This window comes from Elephas maximus, chromosome 8 (assembly GCF_024166365.1).
Source record: "Elephas maximus indicus isolate mEleMax1 chromosome 8, mEleMax1 primary haplotype, whole genome shotgun sequence".
NCBI lineage: Eukaryota > Metazoa > Chordata > Mammalia > Proboscidea > Elephantidae > Elephas > Elephas maximus.
In genome coordinates this window covers 42070521-42091261 of record NC_064826.1, presented here as the reverse complement: position 1 = coordinate 42091261, position 20741 = coordinate 42070521, and the positions used below count along the sequence as shown (strand labels likewise).

The following is a 20741-nucleotide window of genomic DNA, read 5'->3' as shown; positions in this document are numbered from 1 at the left end:
AAAGTAGAATTAAAGAATTTTATCAACAGATGGATGTGGGGATTAAAAGAGAGGAGTCAAGAATGACTATCAGGCTTCTGCCTTGTTCATTGGGGATGGATGAGGGGGCAATTTACTGTGATAGAAAATTCAAGAAGAGAAACAGATTGGAGTTGTGGGAAGCTGATGAAATCAGATACAGATTGTTGAATTTGAGCTAAAATATGTCATTGATTTCTGTGTTTTTTAAGCTGCTGTTTTTCAGAGTTCTTTCTAAAAATCCCATAAGAAAATCTTAATTTTTCTTCCAAACACTGGTTTATTCACTCAATAGCAAGAAGTTTAAGATATTGCCAATTCAAACTATTCATTAATATTGTATACAAGATACTGTGGTAAGTTCTAAAGAGTGGGTAATGATTGAAGTAATGAATAAAACTGACCTTATCTACATGGTCCTGACAATATGTCCAGAAATAGCTATAGTATAATTAAAACCACAGTTTGTTACTTACTGAAAGGGCACTTGTGTCTGCTTTCCAAGTATTTTGTGGATTAACAGTTCAGTAATTGATCACTTGCAAAGGAATAGTACATGTGAGGATTAAGACCCAGGGTATCATACTCTTGAGTACTCAAAAAATAAATAAAAATAAACTGTGGTGGGAAATTAGTCATATAGAAATTTCTCAAATAAAAAATGTATTCCTCTGGCTCGATTCTTATTGCCGTTGTACCACAGCTCAACTTTAGCTGACGTGCCAATGCGTATAAAAAATTTCTCTTCCATTTCCTGGCAGAGCTTAGCTGGCAGTATCTGTTATCTCTGGTAGAAATCACAGTGGTACAGTACGTTTACACAGCACAATAGTCTCACCAGTTCCATTTGCTGTGCAAATAACTCCATAAATGTAATTTTGGCTTACTTGTCATTTTACGCAAACATTTTTGCCCAACTTCGGTGTCACTGTGACATTAATAGCAGTTATTGTCTGTAATATTACTAAATGGTTCAGGTACCTTAAAAAGTTCCTAGTGACTAGGCTATAACTTAGTCTCTAGTTAAAACTAACCAGTATTCTCATGAAATATTTCAGCATTTCCATAAAGTTGATAGCAAGTGATATCAACCCATTTTTGCAGATGAAAAAATTGAAATAGTGATTTAGATGGATCACCTCGGGCCTCCTTGTCCCATAATATTTTCCCTCTATATGCTATTTCCAGAATAATATTCTATTTCCAGAATAATATAGTTCAAAATAAAACAAGCAAATTCAACTGTCAGATAACAAGTCCATATAATCCCTTAGTCACAGAGACAGTTCCAGAAGGAGATAGAAGACATCCAAAACACAATATTATAATTTTTACAAAACAAGAGACAGAAAAATGACTGGCAAACAGTCCAAGAGGCCCCTAGACAATAATAAAAATAAAAAAATAGCCTCCCTTAATTGGGGCGAATTCAGTAAGATAGTCATCCTTAGGTTTAACATCCACTGAGATACAAAACAAAATAAGAAACACAGTTCATACCTTAACTGGATGAATGACAGAAAAGCAGGATTCTCCTACAGTTGTTTTGTTATAGCTTCATAGCAGTAGTGACTAGAAGAAACTTCTGGATAGGCTGTAAAGTGGTTTTCCAGCTTCTTTTATAGACTCATACTACAGGGAATTCATTGACCTCCTAAACACACTCATGCTCATAACAATTCCTGAGAAAAATGGTAACTTTTAATAAGGGACTGATGAAAAAAAGATTTAATAAATTTCCTTAGTAACTTATTCATGTCAGAAGTTTTAAGTATAAACCAGTTTTAACATTAAGACCAATCTCTATCCAAACAAGCTCCTGACCAACATTCTTAAAACTATCCATAGACTAAAAAAAAAAAAATCCATAGACTAGTCAGATATTATTAGGTTGTGGAATTTTTTTGCCTTTTATATTCTGGGAATCCAGGCTGTTAAACATTTTTAGTGAGGTTCTGAAGATAACACTAACCATGCTTCACATTTTCAGGTAACCTCTAGGAAATGCCTTATAGAACTCAGATTTAAAATTAATGTGTACAGGGTCACTATGAGTCGGAATCGACTCAATGACAATGAGTTTGGTTTTGGTTTGGCTCTTATAACTGTGGCCTTTGTGAAATCTAACAACCACCAAAAATCTGTCTTCCATAACTGATCCATACCTTTACTAAATGATATTACGTTAAATTTGTCAAATTCAGTCTTCAGTACCTAATTTAAAACTATAGATCTATATAAGAAACATGAAGGAAATTATGGAACTGAATTTCCAATACAGGCAGCCACTAGCCACACATGGCTATTTAAATTGAAATTTAATTTAAGTAAAATTGAATAAAATTTAAAATTCACTCCTCAGTTCACTAGCCACATTTAAAGTACTTGATAGCCAAATGTAGCTAGTGGCCACTGTTGTGCACAGCGCCGATGTAGAATATTTCCGTCATTGCAGAAAGTTTAATTTGACGATGCTATCTATAAAATACTGATTCAGAATGCATTTAAATTGATAATGACTTATACATTTATATAAAAATGTCCATATAATGGCTTCTCAAGAGGAAAGGCAACCAGATTGTTTATAAATTAAAACTAATTTCTTTTCCTTGTGCCAGAAAGGTGCTTTTAAACTTCTATAGCCTGCTTTCTTCCCTAAAATCCCTACCCTAAAAAAAAAAAAAAAAAAAATGCAGAACTTCTAAAGGCTACAGAGGAAACCCTGGTGGCATAGTGGTGAAGTGCAACGGCTGCTAACCCCAGGTGCTCCTTGGAAACTTGATGGGGCAGTTCTACTCTGTCCTATAGGGTCGTTATGAGTCGGAATCGACTTGAGGGCACTGTGTTTGGTTTTGGTTTGTAAAGGCTACAGATGCAGAATTGAGGATAGAACTATTTCAGAATTCTAAGATATGGAAAAATGATTTATGAAGGTACTATATAAAGAGAAAATTTTCAAGTATGACTTCTTAATTTCTCCACCTCCAACTTCTCCACCCCCCTCTACATATTTTGCTCATTAGCTTCTTCCCCACAAGGTGTTGACTTAAATGTTATTTATATGTATACACCTAAATAAAAAAAAAAAAAAAAAAAAAAAAAATACACCTACTCCTCACTTATTGACTACCTTGTTTTCTGCCATTTTGCATTTACAACAATAGTAAAAAATCTACTATCCAACTATTTTGCACATTAACAACGTATGTCTGGCAGTAATGAACACCGAGGTGAGAGGCAAGAGTAACACTGACTGCGACGGTTAAGGTTATGTGTCAGTTTAGCTGAGCCATTATTCTCAGTGGTTTGGCAGTTATGTAATGATACAATTTGGCAGTTATGTAATGATGTAGTCACTCTCCATTTTGTGATCTGATATGGTCATTCTCCATTTTCGAATAATACTGATTTTCATATAATGACCTCGTCTTTGCAGCCTAATATGTCGATACATGAGGAGCAGGTATTTGTGTGTGTAAGTATGTATGTATATATTTATGTATGTGTGTGTGTATATATATATGTGTGTATGTGTCTTAGTCATCTAGTGCTGCTATAACAGAAATACCACAAATGGATGGCTTTAACGAAGAGAAGTTTATTCTCTCACAGTCCAGGAGACTTGAAGTCCAAATTCAGGGCACCGGCTCCAGCGGAAACCTTTCTCTTTCTGTCGGCTCTGGGGGAAGGTCCTTGTCATCAGTCTTCCTTTGGTCTGGGGAACCTCTGCTCCCAGCAATGCTTTCTTGGTGTTATCAGGCCCCCCATGTCTCTCTGCTTGCTTCTCTCTCTTATAGCTCAAAAGAGATTGGATTAAGACACTATCTGATCTTGTACATCTCATCAATATAACTGCCACTAATCCATCTCATTATATTATAGTGATAGGATTTACAGCACATACGGAAATCACATCACATGACAGAATGGTAGACAATCATGCAATACAATACAGTGGTAGACAATCATGGCCTAGCCAAACTGACAGATATTTTGGGGGGACACAATTCAATCCATGACAATATGTTTTTTGTTTTGTTTTTTTGCATCTAAGGACATGAATCTGCTGGCTTATGATTGTAGTTTCTTGGTAGACAAACACTAATCCGTAGCCATTTTTATGTGTCATTACCTTGAGGTAAAGCCTTTAAGTGTCACTTATATATACCCCCATATTTTTCAACTTTATTATATAAGAAAATTAATTTTCTTTGTTCTTAAAGAAATATAGTCACCTGTCCATTAGCAAGAATAATAAAAATATTTTTTCTTCCTGTTAGTTTTTTTCAAAAGCAGACCTTTCTGATAAATTCTGTTTTTATAAAACTTGCGTCCAAGGGTGGAGACAGGGAGGGTTTAAGACGAATCTTGTGCCAAAAAGTAAGGAATACTCAGAAAACTGATGGGGGTATAGTCAAAAGGAGACAGTCAAAAGATGTTACCACTGGCCAAATCTGGGGCAATTTGAGCATCAAAATAAGTACAGTAGCAAATTAAAAATTGTTGAAAAAAATAAGAACCCATGAGTCCATACTGATGATGGATGGATGGGTGGAAAAGAAAGGAAAACTCTTCCTTACAGTAGAAAGCTGACTGATAAATGTAGAGGGAATGGTGCAGTTGGAAAGTCACTATTTTGCAACTGCCACAATACAGATTGGTTTATGCAAGAATTGTAAATGAATACTAAATGTAGGGGGCTAAATTTTGATGAGGAACAGGGTGTTTTTTGTGGTCTTAGTGTCTCTCTACATATTGCTTCTTACTTTCAAGGGGAAAATAGTAATGATAAAATGAAAAAACGGTGAGGGGCAGATGGGCCTCTGGATGTGATATCCTGAGAAGGATTTAGTGTCATTTATGTCATATTCATATGTAAGTGGTATACGTAACCTGAATTTAATCATGAGGAGACATCAGACAAAACCAAAATGAAGGATAGTCTTTTTTTTTTTTTTTTTGAAGTAGCCTGTATTTTTACAAAATGCCGATGTTACAAAAGACCAGAGGTGGGCTGCTAAAGGATAATGGTCTGAGGGAGCTAAGGAACTATTCCAGATTAAAGAAAACTAAAGAGACATGGCAGCTAAATGCAATGTGTGATCTGGTACTGTATCTTGGACTAGAAGGGAAAAATACTAAAAAGGACATAATTGAAATAATTGCCAGTGGAATATGTATAATAGATTACATAAAGTATTGTGTTGATATTAAATTTCCTGAATTGGTAACTATATTTTGGTTATATTAGAGAGTGTCTTTGTTCTTAGGAAATACACAGTGAAGTGTTAAGGAGTAAACTGCAATTTATTCTCAAAAGTTTCAAGTACATAAGTGTGTGGGGATGTGTGTCTGTGTGTAATGAGAGAAAGAAGATAATAACTCAGATGTTGTTGTGTGCCATCAAGATGGTTCTGACTTACAGCGACCCTGTAGGACAGAGGAGAACTGCCCCATAGGGTTTCCAGGGAACATCTGGTGAATTTGAACTGCTGGCCTTTTGGTTAGTAGCCAAGCTCTTAACTACTGTACCACCAGGGCTCCAAACTCAAATATAGCACAGTGTTAATAGTTGGTGAATTTGAGGAAAGGAGTTCTCTATTAAGTTCTTGCAGCTTTTCTGTAAATCTGAAATTGTTTTCAAATAAAAATTTGAAAATCAAATTGTTTGATGTTTTCTAGCTCTTTCTAAGGCACAAAATGACGTGATGACAATGAAGATGCAATCAGAGAGACTTTCAAAAGAATACGATCGACTCCTGAAGGAACACGCAGAACTTCAGGTAGGTGACAGACCTTCACTTTTTGGGCTTAAATCTCTTGAAGTATTAATTACCTAAGTCAACTATCTGGCATATTTGCCCTTCCCAAATCAAGAATGATGTACTTAATCCTGGCTTTGTTAAGTGATCAAAGAAGCCAGATAACTAGATAAGCTTTGCATGGAAATACAAGATAATCATAGCGTTAAAAATTGTTGAGAGGAGGCAGGGCCAAGATGGCACAATAGCCAAACAGCAATCCCTCTTACAACAAAGATCCAAAAAAACAAGCGAAACTATTATATTTACGACAAGCTAGGAACGCTGAACATCAAAGGCAAACTTAGAAAATGGACTTAGTGGCAGGGGGAGGGAGAGACGGTTCAGAACTGGAGAGGAGTTGCCGGATGTGAACCACCGGGATCCCCCAGACACCATTACCAGGAGCAGCTGCGGTGGGCTGGTAGTAATGTTTGGCTGCAGTTTCCTCAGGGAAAGCAGCCAGCTGTACAGCCTACTCACACCTCCGGAACCAGAGAAGAACGGCGCTCTTGGCAAAAGCTAAGTACTCACATATATTTTACCGTGCCCCCCGCTCCCAAGCCAGCTTCAGCAGCTGTTGAGTTCCCTGGGCCTGAGATAGGCCCTGTTAAGCACCGGGAGCCATTCTCCCACCCTTGGAGAAGGAGTAAATTTGCACTTGGGGGAAAAGATAATTTGCCAGCTCCGCTAACCTGGGGAGCTCCAGACAGAAGCAGCTCCTGTCCAGCCATAAACGGTCCATGGAGCTTGAATACCTTTCCCCCCTGAATGGACCTCTGTGGGCCTATGTCAGGAGAATAGGCACTTGTTGGCAGACTACAACTGTTTCAGCTGTGTAGTGGAGAGGTGGGTGTTTGATGGTTGACACCGTTTTGCCTTCACCTACCCCAATCAGGGGCCTAAGGACTGGTGGCTCCACTCAGGTCACCCAGCCACCCGCGACAAGGGCCCAAGGATAACTGATACCTCCCAGTCCTTCCAACCAAAAGCACTGGGGGCCCATGGTCCATCTGCAGAACACACCCACCTGTACACTCTAGGGAAGAGGGACATGCTTTCCTCAGAGACACTTGGGGGATGATTCTCAGCCCCCTGCCTTGTTCAGAGCGTGACCCCTGCTGTAACCAGATACCAGTACCTACACCAATCACCCCAGCCCCGTTAAGACTGTAGGACAGAGCCTGTACCACACACTTGACGAGCAGCTACCTGGACACCTGGGCTGAATCCATACAAGAAAAGTGAATGGACTCCTAGACTGATATACCTGATAACAGGTCTAGCTATCTGGCGACAAGACGTCAGAGCTTCAAAGGCAAAAATAAACTAGCTCACTCAGGCAACCTATTTGGGCATATCAAAATAAAACAAAGCAAGAAGCTAGGATACTGTAAGCACAACCACAAAATTAATATAATAACTTATAGATGGCTTGGAGACAACAGTCAATATCAAATCACATAAAGAAAGAGACCATGATCGCTTCAGCAAACTCTCGGAACAAACAATCAAGGGATCTTCTAGATGAAAGTGGCTTCCTGGAATTACTGGATGCAGAATACAAAAGATTAATATACAGAAACCTTCAGGACATCAGGAAGGAGATCAGGCAATATGCAGAACAAGCGAAGGAACACACAGATAAAGAAGTTGAAGAAATTAAAAAGGTTCTTTAAGAACATAAAGAAAAATTTAATAAGCTGCAAGAATCCATTGAGAGACAGCAATCAGAAATTCAGAAGATTAACGATAAAATTACAGAATTAGACAACTCAATAGAAAGTTACAGGAACAGACTTGAGCAAGTGGAAGGCAGAATTGGTGAACTTGAAGATAAAGCACTTGATACCAATATATTTGAAGAAAAATCAGATAAAAGAATTTTAGAAAATGAAGAAACCTTAAGAATCACGTGGGACTCTATCAAGAGAAATAACCTACGAGTGATTGGAGTTCCAGAACACGGAGGAATAACAGAAAATACAGAGAGAATTTTTGAAGATTCGTTGGCAGAAACTTCCCTAATATTGTGAAAGATGAGAAGATATCTATCCAAGATGCCCATCAAACTCCACGTGAGGTAGATTTTAAAAGACAGTCACCAAGACATATTATAATCAAACTTACCTAAACTAAAGATAGAGAATTTTAAGAGCAGCTAGGGATAAACGAAAGGCCACCTACAAAAGCGAGTCAATAAGAATAAGCTCGGACTACTCAGTAGAAACCATGCAGGCAAGAAGGCAATGGGATGACTTATATAAGGCATGGAAGGAAGAAAATTGCCAACCAAGAATCATATATCCAGCAAAACCATCTCTCAAATATGAAGGTGAAATTAGGACATTTGCAGATAAACAGAAGTTTAGGGAATTCGTAAAAACCAAACCAAAACTACAAGAAATACCAAAAGGAGTTCTATGGTTAAAAGATCGATAATATCAGGTATCAACCTAAGACTAGAACACTAGACAGAGCAATCAGATGTCAACCCAGACAGGGAAATCACAAAAATAAATCAAGATAAAAACGCTCAAAACAAGGAAACAGCGATGTTGTTATATAAAAGAAGACAACATTAAAACAATAAAGAGGAACTAAGAAATGTAGTCATAGATCTTTCATATGGAGAGGAAGACAAAGCGATATGAAGAAATAAAAGTTAGGTTTAAACTTAGAAAAATAAGAATAAATATTAAGTTAACCACAAAGCAGACTTAACTATCCTACACATCAAAATAAAATACAAGAAAAAAAAATAGAGACTCAGCAGAAACAAAATCAACAACAACAAATAAAAGGAAAAGGCAATATATGAACTACTCAGCACAAAAAATTAAACGGGAAAAAGAAACTGTCAAAAACACACAAAAAATACTACTCATCGATAAAGAACAGTGACAAATCTGTGAAACATTTCATAACATGGAGGAACCTGGAAGGCATTATGCTGAGTGAAATTAGTCAGAGGCAAAAGGACAAATATTGTATAAGACCACTATTATAAGATCTTGAGAAATAGTATAAACTGAGAAGAACACATACTTTTGTGGTTATGAGCGGGGGAGGGTGGGAGAGGGTTATTTACTGATTAGTTAGTAGATAAGAACTATTTTAGGTGAAGGGAAGGACAATACACGGAAGGTCAGCTCAACTGGACTGGACCAAAAGCAAAGAAGTTTCCTGGATAAACTGAATGCTTCAAAGGTCAGCGGAGCAAGGGCAGGGGTTTGGGGACCATGGCTTAAGGCAACTTCTAAGTCAATTCGCAAAATAATACTATTATGAAAACATTCTGCATCCCACTTTGAAATGTGGCGTCTGGGGTCTTAAATGCTAACAAGCAGCCATCTAGATGCATCAATGGGTCTCAACCCACCTGGATCAAAGGAGAATGAAGAACAAGGACACCAAGGTCACACGACAACTATGAGCCCAAGAGACAGAAAGGGCCACATGAACCAGAGTCTCACATCATCCTGAGACCAGAAGAACTAGATGGTGCCCGGCCACAACCGATGACTGCCCTGACAGGGAGCAAAACAGAGAACCCCTGAGGGAGCAGGAGATCAGTGGGATGCAGACCCCAAATTCTCATAAAAAGACCAGACTTAATGGTCTGACTGAGACTAGAAGAATCCCAGCGGTCATGGTCCCCAAACCTTCTGTTGGCCCAGGACAGGAACCATTCCCAAAGATAACTCATCAGACATGGAAGGGACTGGACAATGGGTTGGAGAGAGATGCTGATGAAGAGTGAGCTACTTGTATCAGGTGGACACTTGAGACTGTGTTGGCATCTCCTGTCTGGAGGGGAGATAGGAGGGTAGAGAGGGTTAGAAACTGGCAAAATTGTCATGAAAGGATAGACTGGAAGGGCGGACTCATTAGGGGGAGAGTAAGTGGGAGTGTGGAGTAAGGTGTATATAAGCTTATGTGTGACAGACTGACTTGATTTGTAAACGTTCACTTAAAGCTCAATAAAAATTATTTTTAAAAAAACACACAAAAAAAAATCAAGATGACAGCACTAAATTCATATCTGTCCATAATTACCCTGAATGTAAATGGGCTAAATGCACCAATAAAGAGACAGCGAGTGGCAGAATGGATTAAAAAACACAATTCCTCTCTATGTTGCCTACAAGAGACACACCTTAGACTTAGAGAAACAAACTAACTAAAACTCAAAGGATGGAAAAAAATATATCAAGCAAACAACAAAGAGCAGGAGTGGCAATATCAATTTCTGACAAAATAGACTCTAAAGTTAAATCCACAACAAAGGATAAGGAAGGACACTATATAATGATTAAAGGGGCAATATACCAGCAGGGTATAACCACACTAAATATTTATGTGCCCAGTAACAGGGCTGCAAGATACATAAGACAAACTCTAACAGCACTGAAAAGTGACATAGACAGCCCCACAATAATAGTAGGAGATTTCAACACACCACTTTCGGTGAAGGACAGGACATCTAGAAAGAAACTCATTAAAGACACGGAAGATCTAAATGCCACAATCAACCAACTTGACCTTATAGACATAAACAGAACACTCCACCCAACAGCAACCAAGTATACTTTCTTTTCTAGTGCACATGGAACATTCTCCAGAATAGACCACATATTAGGTCATAAAGCAAGCCTTAGCAGAATCAAGAACATTGAAATATTACAAAGCATCTTCTCTGACCATATAAGGCCATAAAAGTAGAAATGAATAACAGAAAAAGCAGGGAAAAGAAATCAGACACTTGGAAACCGAACATACCCTGCTCAAAAAAGACTGGGTTGTAGAAGACATTAAGGATGGAATAAAGAAATTCATTGAATCCAATGAGAATGAAAACACTTCTTATCAGAGCTTTTGGGACACAGCAAAAGCAGTGCTCAGAGGTCAGTTTATATCAGTAAATGCACGTATCCAGAAAGAAGAAAGGGCCAAAATCAAGATTTATCCCTGCAACTTGAATAAATAGAAAGAGAGCAACAAAAGAAACCCTCAGGCACCAGAAGAAAGCAAATAATAAAAATTAGAGAGGAATTAAATGAAATAGAAAACAGAAAAACAGTTGAAAGAATTAACAAGACCAAAAGCTGGTTCTTTGAAAAAATTAACAGAATTGATAAACCATTGGCCAAACGGACAAAAGAAAAATAGGAGAGGAAGCAAATACCCCGAATAAGAAACGAGATGGACGATATTACAACAGACCCAACTGAAATTAAAAGAATCAGATTACTTTGAAAAACTGTATTCTAACAAATTTGAAAACCTAGAAGAAATGGATGAATTTCTAGAAACACACTGTCTACCTAAAGTAACATAAACAGAGGTGGAACAACTAAACAGACCCATAACAAAAGAAGAGATTGAAAAGGTAATCAAAAAACTCCCAAGAAAAAAAAGCCCTGGTTCAGACAGCTTCACTGCAGAGTTCTACCAAGCTTTCAGAGAAGACTTAACACCACTACTCCTAAAGGTATTTCAGAGCATAGAGAAGAATGGAATACTCCCAAACTCATTCTATGAAGCCACTATATCCCTGATACCAAAACCAGGTATAGACACCACAAAAAAAAATTACAGACCTATATCCCTCATGAATGTAGATGCAAAAACCCTCAACAAAATTCAACAACATATCAAAAAAATAATTCACCGTGACCAAGTGGGATTCATGCCAGGTATGCAGGGATGGTTCAACATTAGAAAAACAATTAATGTAATCCTTCATATAAATAAAGTAAAAGACAAGAATCACATGATTTTATCAATTGATGCAGAAAAGACGTCTGACAAAGTTCAGCACCCATTCATGATAAAAACTCTGAGCAAAATAGGAATAGAAGGAAAATTCCTCAACATAATAAAGGGCATTTATACAAAGCCAACAGCCAACATCATCCTAAATGGAGAGAATCTGAAAGCATTCTGCTTGAGATTGGGAACCAGATAAGGATGCCCTTTATCACCACTCATATTCAACATTGTACTGGAGGTCCTAGCCAGGGCAGTTAGGCTAGATAAAGAAATAAAGGGCATCCATATTGGCAAGGAAGAAGTAGAAGTATCTCTGTTTGAAGATGACATGATCTTATACACAGAAAACCCTAAAGAATCCTCAAGAAAACTACTGAAACTAATAGAAGAGTTCAGCAGAGTATCAGGATACAAGATAAACATACAAAAATCAGTTGGATTCCTCTACACCAACAAAAAAACATTGAAGAGGAGATCACCAAATCAATACCACTTACAGTAGCCCCCAAGAAGATAAAATACTTAGGAATAAATCTTACCAGCGATGTAAAAGACCTATATAAAGAAAACTACAAGACACTACTGCAAGAAACGAAAAGAGACCTAAATAAGTGGAAAAACATACTTTGCTCATGGGTAGGAAGACTTAACATTGTAAAAATGTCTATTCTACCAAAAGCGATCTGTAGATACAATGCAATTCCAATCCAGATTCCACCAGCATTTTTTAATGAGATGGAGAAACAAATCACATGGAAGGGAAAGAGGCCCAGGATAAGTAAAGCATTACTGGAAAAAGAAGAACAAAGTGGGAGGCCTCACTCTACCTGATTTTAGAACCTATTATACCACCAAAGTAGTCAAAGCAGCCTCATACTGGTACAAAAGCAGATACATAGACCAATGAAACAGAATTGCGAATCCAGACGTAAATCCATCCACATATGAGCAGCTGATATTTGACAAAGCCCCAAAGTCAATTAAATGGGGAAAAGACAGTCTTTTTAACAAAAGGTGCTGGCATAACTGGATATCCATCTGCAAAAAATGAAACAAGACCCATACCTCATACCATGCACAAAAATGAGCTCAAAATGGATCAAAGACCTAAATATAAAATCTAAAATGATAAATATCATGGAAGAAAATATAGGGACAACGTTAGGAGCCTTAATACATGGTATAAACACGATACAAAACATTACCAACAGTTGCAGAAGAGAAACTAGATAACTGGGAACTCCTAAAAATCAAACACCTATGCTCATCCAAAGAATTCACCAAAAAAGTGAAAATATTTCCTATAGACTGGGAAAAAGTTTTTAGCTATGACATTTCCGATCAGCACCTGAGCTCTAAAATCTACATGATACTACAAAAACTCAACTACAAAAAGGTAAACAACCCAATTAAAAAATGGGCAAAAGATATGAACAGGCACTTCACCAAAGAAGACATTCAGGTAGCTAACAGATACATGAGGAAATGCTCACGATCATTAGCCATTAGAGAAATGCAAATCAAAACTACAATGAGATTCCATCTCACTCCAACAAGGCTAGCATTAATCCAAAAAACACAAAATAATAAATGTTGGAGAGGATGTGGAGGGTCTGGAACACTCACACGCCACTGGTGGGAGTGTAAAATGGTACAACCACTTTGGAAATCAATTTGGCGCTTACTTAAAAAGCTAGAAATAGAACTACCATACAGTCCTTGCAATCCCACTCCTTAGAATATATCCTAGAGCAGTAAGAGCCTTTACACGAACAGATATACATGCACACCCATGTTCATTCCAACACTGTTTAAAATAGCAAAATGATGGAAGCAACCACGGTTCCCATCAATGGATGAATGGATAAATAAATTATGGTATATTCACACAATGGAATACTGCGCATCGATAAAGAGCAATGATGAAACCATGAATCATTTCATAACATGGAGGAATCTGGAAGGCATTATGCTGAGTGAAATTAGTCAGTTGCAAAAGGACAAATAATGTATAAGACCACTATTAAAAGAATTTGAGAAATAATTTAAACAGAGAAGAAAATATTCTTTGATGGTTACAAGAGCGGGGAGGGAGAGAAGTAGGGAGAGAGGTTTTCACTAATCAGGTAGTAGATAAGAACTATTTTAGGTGAACGGAAAGACAACACACAATACAGGACAGGTCAGCACAACTGTACTAAACCAAAAGCAAAAAAGTTTCCTGAATAAACTGAACTCTTTGAAGGCTAGCGTAGCAGGGGTGGGGGTTTGAGAACCATGGTTTCAGGGGACTCTAAGTCAATCAGCATAATAAAATCTCTTAAGAAATCATTCTGCATCCCACTTTGGAGAGAGGCTTCTAGGGTCTTAAATGCTAGCAAGCAACCATCTAAGATGTATCAGTTGGTCTCAACCCACCCAGAACGAAGGAGAAGGAAGAACACCAAAGACACAAGGTAATTATGAGCCCAAGAGACAGAAAGGGCCACATAAACCAGAGCCTACATCAGCCAGAGACAAGAAGAGCTAGATGGTACCTGGCTACAACCGATGACTGCCCTGACAGGGAAGACAACTGAGAACCCCTGAGGGAGCAGGAGAGTGGTGGGATGCAGACCCCAAATTCTCATAAAAAGACCAGACTTAATGGTCTGACTGAGACTAGAAGGACTCCAGGGTTCACGGTCCCCAGACCTTCTGTTAGCCCAAAACAGGAACCATTCCCAAAGCCAACTCTCCAGACAGGGATTAGACTGGACAATGGGATAGAAAATGATACTGGTGAAGAATGAGCTTCTTGGATCAAGTAGACACATGAGACTGTGTTGGCATCTCCTGTCTGGAGGGGAGATGAGAGGGCAGAGGGGGTCAGAAGCTGGCCTAGTGGACACGAAAAGAGAACGGCAGGAAGGAGCATGCTTTCTCTTTGGGGGGAGAGCAATTAGGAGTATATAGCATGGTGTATATAAATTTTTGTATGAGAGACTGACTTGATTCATAAACTTTTACTTAAAGTACAATAAAAATTAAAAAAAAATTGTTGATATGCTAACTTAGAGCATTCCAGTTTTAGTGAAGTTTTAAGCAAAAGAATTGAGCCACAAAATGGCAATATTGAAAAAGGGACTGGTTCTGAAAAAAAAAAAAAAATTGCTTGGAATGTGTACCATATTCATGCTGAAATGAGCTAAAAATGGAAATCTCACACCACACTACTCTTGTCCTAGTGTTTTAGTCATCTTGAACAAAAGCTATGGCATTCAGATATATGGTTTACCTTTAAAGGTAGTTTGAAGGATAGAAATGAGAAAGAAATGTTTGTTGTTAAAGCCAGTATTTAAAATCTCAGCTCCATTGGCCACAGAGTCAAGCCTCTTCCCCTCCAGTCCAGCAAGAGTCGCCTTCATCCACGTTGGGCTCTTTGGCTCCCCTCTGCTCTTTACCTGTCAGCCCCTCACTTGAATTGATTTCCCAGCCACACTTTGACCATACATAGGGAGAAGTGGGAAGGAGCAGGGGGTCCCACTTTCCTGGTGGATGGAGGGAGAAGACCATTCCAAAGGCAGCCTTGACCTTCCTTCCCAGCTCCTCCCAAGGCCGAGACCTCTGCTCTTCTGCTGTTGGGTTAGGCTGATCCTCAGAATTTGGTAGCCCCCATAACTTTCAATCAGGGGTTTTTTTTTTTTTTTTTTTTTTAGCAATTACAGTTCTACAGTTATTTCACTGTATTAGGGGCCCTAGTCCCAGGACTTTATTTCCCTATGTCTTAATGGTCATTGTATCTCCAGGATCTAGCACTGTGCCTGACGTGAGACAAGTGGGCACTATATGCATAGCCTTTGGAGTCAGACAGACCTGAAATAACTATACCTGGCCTCATACAAACTTTTTGATCCCACGCAGGTTACATCACCCCTCTGGGCCTCATTTTCATCATCTGTAAAATGAGAAGAATAACAATGCCTAGCTCCCTGACTTGTTGGAAGAATTAAATAAAATATATAGGTTGTTCAGTACAGTGCCTGGAAGATAGTAAACTCTAATGAAATGGTAGCTATTGTTCTCATTATCATCATCTTCAGTGTTACTTCCTCTGTAGAAGTTTTTGCTGTAAGAATGACCTATTCCCATTCTGGTCACTTAATCCTTTATTTAGAACCAGTCAAGAAGCAATATAAAGCACATTTGACATTCCCTGTTGCTTGCATGTTAATTTAACCAACTGTAAAAATAGCAAGAAAAAGACAGGGCAACTCAGAGAAAGGTGGATACCCTGTGTGTTCTAGTCCCAGGGCACTGAGGGCTCAGTCATGTGGTCTGAGATCTTCAGCAAGACTGCCCTCTCCCCATCGCTATCTAAAATAGAGATCCTAAAATTGGCAGGCTCACCAGTACATGATGAGAATTAGTGACTTCGCGGAATCCTTCAAGATCCACCACAGAAGTGAAGGAGTCACTTCAGAGTCCTCTCACCTAGAAATAAAACAATTTTTTTCTCCTATTTGTCTCAAGCAAGATGAATATCCATGCCAGTGAACTTTGCCAGGGTGCCAGAAATGTTTAGTTCCCTGAATTGGGGAAAGGAGAAGTAGGAATATCCCTTCAATTTCCGGTGGCAAGTAGCCATTGCTGAATATCTCCATTGTGGTAACCCAAAAAAAACCCAGTGCCGTCGAGTCTATTCTGACTCATAGCGACCCTATAGGACAGAGTAGAACTGCCCCGTAGAGCTTCCAAGGAGCGCCTGGCGGATTCGAACTGCCGACCCTTTGGTTAGCAGCTTGTGGAAACAGCTAATGTTTTTCCTGATCCCTAAAGGATGTATGTAACCATGAGATTCCCTCAACCCATTTCCTTCCTCTAGAAAAGCCACCCTCAACGTACAGCTTATGCATTCTTGGCAAAGGCTGTAGAAAGCCTTTAGGAGTAATATGCCAGATGCTACACTGAGAGTTGAGCCTTGCTCACTAGCACGTTTAGGTCTTGATCTAATTTCTGCTTATACCCAGGCTATTGAAATAATTTAATGGTGACATTTATTGCGTGTGTGTTCTGGAACAAACTCTTGGTTTCATATGTGTTATTGTGTTTACTCTCCATAACAACTCAGTAAGTTAAAATATTTTAATATCCCTATTTTGTGAACGAGGAAACTAGGGCCCAGAGATGTTATATAATTTACCCAAAGTCACTGAGCTAGAAAGTGATAGGATTGCAACTGGGATTTAAAGTCAGGAAATCTTTCTCTAGAATCTCCATCACTAACCACTGTGTTCTTTGGCTTACGCTGGTTATTGGACTATGTGCGGTTGAATTCATTCTCCTCCCACCTCTGTTCTACTTTGTATCTCAGGAAGCTATATTTCCCAGGCTCCCTTGTTCTCTGACTTCTTGACAGGTTCAGCTGTTGGGGAGGCACTAGTAAAACACTGAATGACAAGTGGAGGGAGAAAGCCAGGGGATTTCTCTCTCTGCTTTGGGTGGTACTTCAGCAGCAGCTGCATGTCCTTCATGACTCTAGCTCTTTCCCTCCATGGTCCCAGTTCCCACTGGGCAGAACCACCAAAGTTCCAGCTTTCACCAAGGAATGGTGGTGGCTTTCTGTTGTTGCCAATACCTGAGGTACCTCACTACTGTGTTTGGTGTGTCTACTCTCTCATCACCTATAAAACCAATTTCCTATTTGAAGGGGGGAAAATACCTCAGCTTCATAGTTTACGAGTTCTGGAACCCTTGGGTGAATCATTTGACATTTGTGCACCTTGGCTTCTTCATTACTCAACTGAGTATTTGAATACCTTCCTCAGGGAGCCTCCTGTGAACATTGAACAGGATCCTATGGGAGAAGGTACTTAAGAAAGGCTTTATACAGCCATAAGGTGTTATTAATTACGTCTTGTTTGGTCACATTTTTTTTTTTTTTTTTTTGCATCCACTTACCTACCCCCTTCCCTTGTCCAGTATGAGAACCTATATAAGATTCTGACATTTTGGTGTCATTAAATGAGAACTATTTTCTTAGATGTGACTCTTACATTTTGATGTTCACCTTTTGAACCTTACTTAAGCGAAACATAGCTGTAGACCATCTGTGGTAAAAAGCTGTGTCCAATTTTCCTTTATGAATTTAACTTCTATTGTCACACCTATCATAGTCATTAAATTATATCTTAAGGTTGTTTGGAAAACTTGTTAGCTTTCTCAATTTTCCACACTTGATGTACTTTAAATGAAATAATCATAAACTATTATTAAAATATTAAGGAAACAAAGGCAGAAGAGGAGAAAGAGATTTCTTTACCGTAAACAAATCTCTCCTTGCATTTTTAAAACCTTTTGGATTTCCCCATCTGGCCCCTCTTTCTATTGTAGGCACTAAATAAATATTAGAAAACAGTCACTTCAAAATATATAGTCTTTGCCTTTCCTTATTTGCCCTGGCTCTCTTCTGGGAAAGAAAGAGCAGAACTGACTAGAGGTCATTGGCAGCACAAACCCATCATCATCTGCCAATTTTTAAATTTCATTTTGGAAAGTCACTCTCCACGTAAAGGACTTGCCCGTAATAACAGCTCCATTAAAGCTTTGGTTTTTATCTAACATGGTAAGATACATGTGTATGACATGTGAAAATGGTACCTTTTCACTCAGGTCTTCCTAATTGATTCTTAAAATTAATGTTATTCACATTGTTCTGAAAGCATTAATGTTCAGCCTGAACGAGAGCTAGATGAACTTCCTGTATGTAAGCAATAACCCTGTACAACTTTATTTTAGGAGGTTTTTTTTTTTTTTTCCTGGATAAAGACATTTATTTTCTTAGTCCAAACAACCTTTTTTTTTTTAATTGTGGAAAAGCATGCACAAAATGAAATTCACTGTTTTAACGATTTTGAAGTATACAATCCAGTGGCATTAATCACTCTCACAGTGTTGTGCAGTCATCACCATTTGTTTGCAAAACATTTTCATCACCCCAAACAGAAACTCTGCACCCGTTAAACAGTCAAAGTCCCCTTCCGCTGCCCATGGTGACTACTAATCTGCTTTTTGTCTCTCCGCACTTCTCTATTCTAGGTATCTTATAAATGGGATCGTACAATATTTGTCCTTTTGTGTCTGACATATTTCATTTAGCATAATGTTTTGAGGGTTCATCCATATTGTAGCGTATATTAGAACTTCATTTTTTTAATGGCCGAATTGTATGTATATATTGTTTATCCATTCTCTGTTGATGGACACCTGAATTGTTTCTGCTGTTGGCTATTGTGAATAGCATTGCAGTGAACCAAATATCTGTTTGAGTCCCTGTTTTCATTTCTTTTGGGTATATGACTACTGAGCCATATAGTAATTCTATATTTAAGTTTTTGAAGAACCACCAACTATTTTCCATAGTGGCTGCACAATTTTACATTCCCACCAGCAGTGGTCAAAGGTTCTGATTTCTTCACATCCTCACCAACACTTGTTATTTTCCTTTTTAATATATACTCCATCCTAGCAGGTGTGAAGTCGTATCTCAGTGTGGCTAAATGATTTCTTAAGGTTAACTTTCTTTTCAATCTTCCTCCAGGTTTAGATAGTGTATAATAGCCATCTTTATAATGTTGTCAGCAAAGAGTTTGAGAAGCCAGTTCTACTGGCAACTATCTGAAAGACAAAAAAAAAAGACATTGGATTTATTTGGTTTTGGTTTTACTTCCATTCATTCTTCCCTTGCCAAAAATTCTAATTAGGTTTGCAATAGGGGAATTTTAGAAATTTTATTTTCCTGGTGTAACCTGTGAAAGTTATGTTAAGGCAGAGAAATAAGTGAACTTTTCAAGAGTGTTATTATTTTCCCTTCTAGGCATTTTTGTCAAGCAAAACCTACAAATCTTGTAGTTTGTTTAATTTGAGACTTTCTCAATCCATATTTTCACTTTGGGTCCAGGAGATTCTCAGTGCAGGGACTTTTCTTCTTCGTGGTAGTGAGGTCCCCTCTGTCCGCTTCTGGAATTAGCTCATTTTATGCCTAGTGGGATGACAAAACTGACCAATCCCCTCATTAGGGTTCCACACACCTTATTTGCTTGTTCCCACCCATGTACCTTATTTGCATTACTAGCAGGCTGTCCAATACCCTTGGTGGGCCACACGTACCTTATTTGCATAGTTCTGCCCAGTCATTTTGTGGGAATCACAAGACCATAAATGGCACAGTAAAGAGCTTTGTAACACTTGCCGGAGCAGGGCAGAGGCCAGGGCTGAGGGCCAGAAGAGAGAGGCCTGCCTGCAGGTATGTATGGCTGAGAAGAAACAGTCCTGATCGAAGAACTGTATTTTGAGTCGTTCCTGATCCTGAATTGTAACCTGTTAACTTCCCTAATAAACCCCATAACTGTGAGTATGGATGGCCTATGAGTTCTGTGTGGCCATTGCAACAAATTATCGAACCCAGCAGAGAAGTAGAGAGTGCTGTGGGAGGGATGGCTGGTGTCAGAATTGGTAAAGATTGGAGGGTGGAGGTATGTCTGACCTCCACCCCATAGGAATCATCAGCTTTGGACTGTGTTAATCATGATTCTCCACCCCTCTTGTGAAGTTAAAGGTATGACACCGCCACACCATTTTTACAAAAAGAAAAATCCTTGTATTTATGCATGTTTCTCACTCTTTGATATAACTACCTAAGCCATTTTTTTTTTCTTGCAGGATCGTGTAGAAAAAGGCAAGAAAGACCTGTGAACTTTGTGAAAGAAGATTGTGATATACTGTGTCAAGATGATTCATTGGTTATCATGTTAGCCTCTAAGAAATTTACAGTTCAGTTCAGAAAAATGCACTGTATATGACCAGCCAATAATTCTTTTAACACCACACATAGGCTGTATGGTAATGGCATTGTCACAGTATTTGATGATGTTTCAGATATATTGTAAAGTCTGTATTCCAGCTCTTAAGAAAAATATAAGCATGTTAAATACCGTATTTACATACTGATAGCAACACTGGTATATAGTGGCCGTTTACCAAATAAAAGGAAAAATTCATTAGCCAGTTATTTCCAAAATTAGATTTTTAAGTTGCATGAAACCATTAATAGGCTTGAAAACTTTCATGAGTTTTCAATAATAATAGTAATCTAGTTAGTCAGATGAT

The 20741-nt window shown here is 38.4% G+C and overlaps 1 protein-coding gene across 2 annotated transcripts in view; it reads left to right on the top strand.

Annotated features, from left to right (window-relative positions):
* The window catches only part of BCAP29 (B cell receptor associated protein 29), a 72756-nt gene extending 52227 nt beyond the window's left edge, over positions 1-20529 (top strand). For both annotated transcript variants that reach the window (XM_049893490.1, XM_049893491.1), the window contains 2 exons: positions 5701-5801; positions 20295-20529. In XM_049893490.1, coding sequence (XP_049749447.1) covers positions 5701-5801; positions 20295-20327 — 134 coding nt within the window. In that variant the 3' untranslated portion in view covers positions 20328-20529. The remainder of the gene's footprint in view (positions 1-5700; positions 5802-20294) is intronic.
* Positions 20530-20741: the final 212 nt, after the last annotated feature.